General features: G+C 60.3%; 1 protein-coding gene across 1 annotated transcript; it reads right to left on the bottom strand.

Annotated features, from left to right (window-relative positions):
- LOC102482476 (cystatin-9-like) lies at positions 1–2,837 on the bottom strand. The gene is made up of 3 exons (XM_006163607.2): positions 2,545–2,837; positions 1,222–1,335; positions 1–298 (listed from the first exon to the last, which is right to left on the bottom strand). Exons 1-3 carry the CDS (start codon positions 2,776–2,778, stop codon positions 209–211), a joined length of 438 nt encoding a protein of 145 aa, XP_006163669.1. The 5' UTR covers positions 2,779–2,837; the 3' UTR covers positions 1–208.
- Positions 2,838–5,774: the final 2,937 nt, after the last annotated feature.

The following is a 5,774-nucleotide window of genomic DNA, read 5'->3' as shown; positions in this document are numbered from 1 at the left end:
TTCTTGAAATACCCATGTTTAATGACTTATTCTATGTGATAAACCCAGACAAAAAAGGGTTTCTGAGCTGGCCAGCCATGAACCCCCAGGTACTTGCAAAACCTGCAAAACCAAAGAACAGGCAACACGGAGCTGCTCAGCCACGGAAACGCCAGCTCTTAGACATGACCCGTGTCCAGGGAGGAGACACGGCCGTGGCCAGGCTGGGTCAGGGGCGCTCCTCCCAGCAGGTCTTGCTCAGGAGTTCCAACTGTGTGGTCTGGGCTATGGCTCTGACGGTGAAGAAGCACAGGAAGGTCTGAGGGAACAAGCACAGGAAGGCACTGTGGGTGGCAGGGGCTTGGGAGGCGGGTGGCCCACACTGAGGACCGGCATCCAGCTCGACAGCACTCATTCCTGGGCCAGCGGTGGGGATGTGGATGTGGCAGCCAGGCGTGGCCCTGGGGCCCTGCAGAGCTGTGTTTTCACCTGGGGAGTCTTTACCCAGCCACCCAAGTCAAGCACCCTCTCCTCAACCAGCGGCCTCCAAGGGAGCCCCAGGCTGTTGTGGGATTCACACCAAGAGCAGCAGCAGATGCTCGGTCCTAGCGAGGGCTGCTCTCTGACTTAAGCAATTAGCTAACCTACGACTTAGCCCCTGATAAGGAGGTCTGCTAACCCCAGGGAGGGGGTGCATTGCCCCCATGTCAAGCTTCACGTTGTCTTTATCCCTGGAGCAGGTGCTGCAGCTCAGCAGGGCCCAGGGTAGGGCCAGGAGGGAGAGAGATGGGGCCCCTACTCAGCCTCTACCCCTCGGCTCTAGGTCACCGTAGGGGAACTCTGGGAACTGCCCACACACAGAAATGGACGTAGGACACCCAACGGGCTCCATCCGCAGAGGCAAGGAGGGGTGGGAGTGAAGACAGGGAGGGGACACGCTCTACTGGGGCCAGAGATGACTGAGGGGACAAACATGGTATAAGACCATGTGGCCAGCTGCGGGGCACTGCAGGGGGCAGGGGATAGTCAGGAAGCTCCAATGGCTAGGGGACTGCGTGTGGACCTGGGCTGCTGGGCTGGGCTCCCCACGGAGCTGGGAGCAGGGCGGCCAGGGCCTGCCTGGTGCTGCTCACTGGCTGTGGCCCTAAGAGGGGCTTTGTCAGCTGTTCGCAGCCCCCGCCCTGCCTGCCTCGTGCAGGACCCGCAGCTGTGGAAAGGGGAGCAGCCGGTGTCTCATCTTACATTGTTCCATCCTGGGTTTTCTTCAAAGGGGCAGTTTTCAATGTCGCCCTCCGATTTCCTACAGATGGTTCTGCGCAGCTGCAGTTTCATGGAGAAGGTTTTCTTAGGCTCCACCTACTGGCCACAGAGAGGTTAGAGTGGACTCGCCCCGTGCTGCCCTTAGGCTGCTGATGGTCAGTGCAGGGGAGGCCCCTCTGTAGTGCTCACGGGGCTCACCATGAGCCTGGCATCATCTCCCTGCAGGTGACACCCAGTAGTCCGTCCATAGTTAGGAGTTAAGAGCAAAGAGCAGGCGGGCACGGTGGAGGCCCCCAGGAGACCCGGCTGAGTCACCACCGGTCACCACCCACCGTGCGCCCACGTCCACTGCACCACAGGGAGGCCCACTGTACTGAGAGCAGGTGCAGGACCGACGCTGTGTTCCCAGAGCGCAGGGCCACGAGCCCGGGAGGCTGCAGGTCTGCACGGCCTGCAAGGAAACCGCAGCCCAGAGAGGGGCCCGTCTCCAGCCTGTCGTCAAGCCTTTCAGGTGACCGTGGGGAGAAACATGTCACACGGCGCCATGGCTGCACCAGGCACGGGCTGGGGCAAGGTCACCTGCTCCAGCTGTCCTTAGGAGTGTGGCCCAGATGTGCTGTCTTCTTCCCCACCCTGCTCCTCCATTCCACACCCCCACCCCCGCCGCTGTCCCACCCACACACAGCGTGCCCTCCCAGAGGCGTAGCCCTGTGCCAGGTTGGGGCCCCTTGGCCCTTCCATCAGGCTCTCGGGGCTGAGGGGGAAGAGCAGCGAACCCCCCAAGACCAGCAGTGCCCGTTAGGAGGGTATTTCCCGGGTACAGCACACCGCCCAGTGCGTCTGCAGGTGTTCCATTAGGGGACGCTCAGGAGGAGGAGCGGAGGCCCTCACCCCAGGACCTGGAGCCCCAGGAGCCCAGAGCAGGTGGAGATCCAGGAAAGGACCGGCCGACCCTCAGGGCTGGGGCTCCTTAGTGCCCCTCAGTTCTCAGCTCTCCTCTCCCGTGTCTCCACAGCCGTTTGCTCTCTCTCTTGTTGGCAGCTTTGTCACCTCAGCAGTCCTTATTCTGAAGTCATTCTTCAGTTTACAAATGTCATAAAAATCTTAGCAACTGAAAAACACATCTTGTGCAATGAGTATACACTGGCCTGATTTAAAAGAATTTCTAGTTTAAAGGTTTTCTAAAAATCAACAGTAGCTGACTTCTGTCTTACCAAGATACTGACTCTAAGTGGTGAGCCAATACTCACCGAGTAGACGCCCAGGTCCCTCCCTCAGCAGCACGGGCAGGCGAGGGTCACCCACCTGCTCCCTCCAGGAACTCAGGACACGCTCCAGCCCGTATGCGCGGTTGTCCTCGCTCTGCTGGTTGAACGTGTGCAGGGCGAACTGCACTGTCCCGGGGAAGTCAGGGTCCTGCATTTGGTACATGCCCATGTCCTCCTCAGAACACCACGCGTGAGTCCGCGGCAGCTGGAAGCCCACCAGCAGCAGCAGCAGCACCCAGGGCAGGCCCCAGGTCCCAGGCAGATGGGACATGGTGCAGGCGCCACACTCTGCCCTCCCCTGCCTGGTTCCACTTCCCACGGGAGCCTACCAGGCCCAAGTCCAGCCCTTACATTGCCTGGCCATAGTCTCCTCCCTCCGAGCCTCACCTCTGCCCACCCCGTCCCTTCCCACATGTGGCCTCACCCCCTCTAGTGTAAGCTGCTTCAACCACCTGCCCTGCCCCAGAGGGAGGGACCAGCACAGAGCAGGGGAACCCTGGGCATGAGTCCCTGTCATGGTCATTCCCTGAGTGCCACAGTAGGCAAAGGGGCCTCTGTTGGGATGTCCCAGAATCCAACACTGAGAAGAGGATGGTGCAGGAGGTCAAAGTGATCATGGTCCCTGGACACGCTGGTGGGGTAGGGGCCGGGGGAGATAGGGAGGGACAGACAGCAGGGACATGCTGTGCAGCGTGAGCATCAAGGTACCCCAAGGCCCACTGCCCAGAGATGGCGCGTGTTCCTCTACTGGAAGGCGCACAGAGCACACAGATGCCCGTCTTCAAGCCTCGCACGGTGTGCAGAGGGGGCCTGGCTCCACAGTGCTCTCATCTGCTCCTGGGACCTGGAGAGATCAGGCTCATGGTCTGGAAACACAGGCTCTGTAGAAAGGGGCTGGCCGTGGTGGGGTGGGGTGGGGTTGAGGAAACCTGGGCAGAGCCCCCCGCCCGGCCCTCTGCATCTGCCTGAGCACAGTGTTCAACTCAGAGACATGCCCATGTGCCAGTCTTGGGGGCCTGACCAGTCCTGTGATGCCCTCCCTGCAGAGGTGTTGGGTGAAGGGCAGCCCCCTGATGGGAGTATGGGAGCATCCCCAGGGAGCGCGGGGGTGTGTCTGCGAGGTGGTCATTGGCGCCCTCTGGTGGCCTCGAACATCACCACTCAATGGCCATGGTGTCTCCCTGGACAGTCCCTGATCTAGAAAGAGGTCTTGGGAGTCTCCAGCCCTGGCAGCAGGCTGGACCCTGAAGAGATGGCACACTGCACCTTTTCCAGACGAGCCTCGGCTCTGTGCCTAGGACCTGTGCCCAGGCATTTACCTGCAGCTCTTTGTGACCTGGGAGGGAGTGGAGTCTCCTAAAGGTGTTAAGCCCTTCTGGCTCCTCCCTCTCAGGACTGAGCTCCTGTCTGGTCAGGGCCTGGACTTTGCACTTCTAACCAGCGACCAGAAGAGGGCGATGTTTATAATTTCCTGATGGCACTTTAGCAAAGTTCAGAATGCGTCCCAGATGGGTGAGACAGACCAAATCAGAAGTGAGAAGTAACTGACCTCAAGGGTGAGAGGGAGGGGGATGAGCAGAACAGGATCAGAGAAGGGGCCAGAACACCATGCCTGGTGACAAAGAAAAAGGAGGTGGACCCAGTCACTGGGCGCTGCCTCTGCAGAGGGGGTTCTGGGACCTGACAGCTGGCCTGCCCATGGCCCCTCAGAGCTGGGGTTCCCAGTAGCTGCAGCTCAGAAGCCCCCTCCTGAAAGCCCTCCTGCCCCTGCGTGTCCTCGGCCCACACTAGGTGTGACCCTGGCTCCCTGGGTGGGGGACTGTGCCCCCTCTGCCTTACCTTCCACATGAATTTCTGGCTGTTCACGGCCCCCCTCACCACCCTCTCCCCGCAGACAAGAACTGAGGCGGGCAGGTGCCGTCAGGCCGGGAGGTATGATTAGCCAGGAATAAGTGCCTGGGCGTGACTGGACGTGAGCCCTGAGGGAAGCAGCCCCAGACGCCAGCACAGAGGCTGCACCTTCCTGGGTGCTGGAGTCTCCATAACAGCAGCCGCACTGAGCACCAGGTCCCCGAGCTGGGGATGAAGGTGCCATCCAGGGGTGGGAGGAGCTGGCAGTCAGGGACATGCTGGAGTTATGGGGGGACTCTGGGGTCCCGTCCTGTGAGAGCTAGCGTGCTGACAAACCTGACTAAGTCAGAGGGTCCCAGCAAGGCCCCGTGGGTCACTCATGCCGTCAGGGGCTCTCCACGCACTGTCAGTGGAGCCTGTTCTGAGGACGGACCACCACGTGTGTTCTGGGGGCATGCCCACACCTCCTACAGGAGAGAAGCCCCAGGCTCCTGAGACCCGCCCAGACCCGGTGCCACAGGCACGTGGCGGACTGACCCTTATATGCGTCTGTGTACTTGCGAGTCTTTGCTGGCCTGGACGGCCTCTTCCCAGACAGAGAGAGACTGAATATCTGACGTAACCAAGCAGGGCTCAAGCAGTGGCACCGCAATAATGCAGAGGGCCCTTGGGAGGTCCTGGGCCTGCGCTGGGACCTCCTGGTGGGCTGGGGGCACGCACTTATGATCAAGGCTGCTGACTGAGGCGATGATGGTGTGAAGGCTGTCTTTGGGATACTCATCTCTCTCTAAATCTCTGTCTCTCTCAAATCAAAGAAAGAAGCTTAAAAATAGACACCAGCCAAGTGAAGGAGAGCAAACGTGGGTCTTACAGTGGAGGGGACAGGAGGAGACGTGCCACAGCTGGGCAAAGCCACCAGGCCCGCAGTGCCTGGCCAGCAAGCCCCCGGCACCTGCCGCTGCTCTCTGCCTGGCTATCCCCCACCCGGGGTCTGGAAGGGTCTAGAAGGCACAGTCAGGTGCCTTTCCTCCCTTTGTCACCAGGGACTCCTCCTCACTTCGAACACCCAGGCCAAATGTCGCCTCTTCTGAGCCGTCCCACTCGCCCGCAGCTCTCCTGCTGTCCCTTACAGGAGCCGGTCTCTAAATCCTGATTGGCTCACCGAGTTGTCCATCGCAGGGGGCAGGACTTCTGCGGTCCCACTTTCAGTGTTGTTGCCACCAAACAGCCCATACTGGCCTCATGGGAAGGTCTCAGTGGCTCCTTGCTGCAATGGGCCTATTCTCTGGAAGCCTGTTTCTGGAAGTTTCCTCTGAGCAATTAGAGAATGTCAGCAATGACCAGAACAAACCACCAGCCTTTGGCCGAGAAGCTGAAGGTGCGGAGGCTGGCTAGAGGAAGCCGGCTGACGTCGAC

Source organism: Tupaia chinensis, unplaced genomic scaffold, assembly GCF_000334495.1.
Source record: "Tupaia chinensis unplaced genomic scaffold, TupChi_1.0 Scaffold142716_1, whole genome shotgun sequence".
NCBI lineage: Eukaryota > Metazoa > Chordata > Mammalia > Scandentia > Tupaiidae > Tupaia > Tupaia belangeri.
This window is presented reverse-complemented; position numbering and strand designations above follow the sequence as displayed.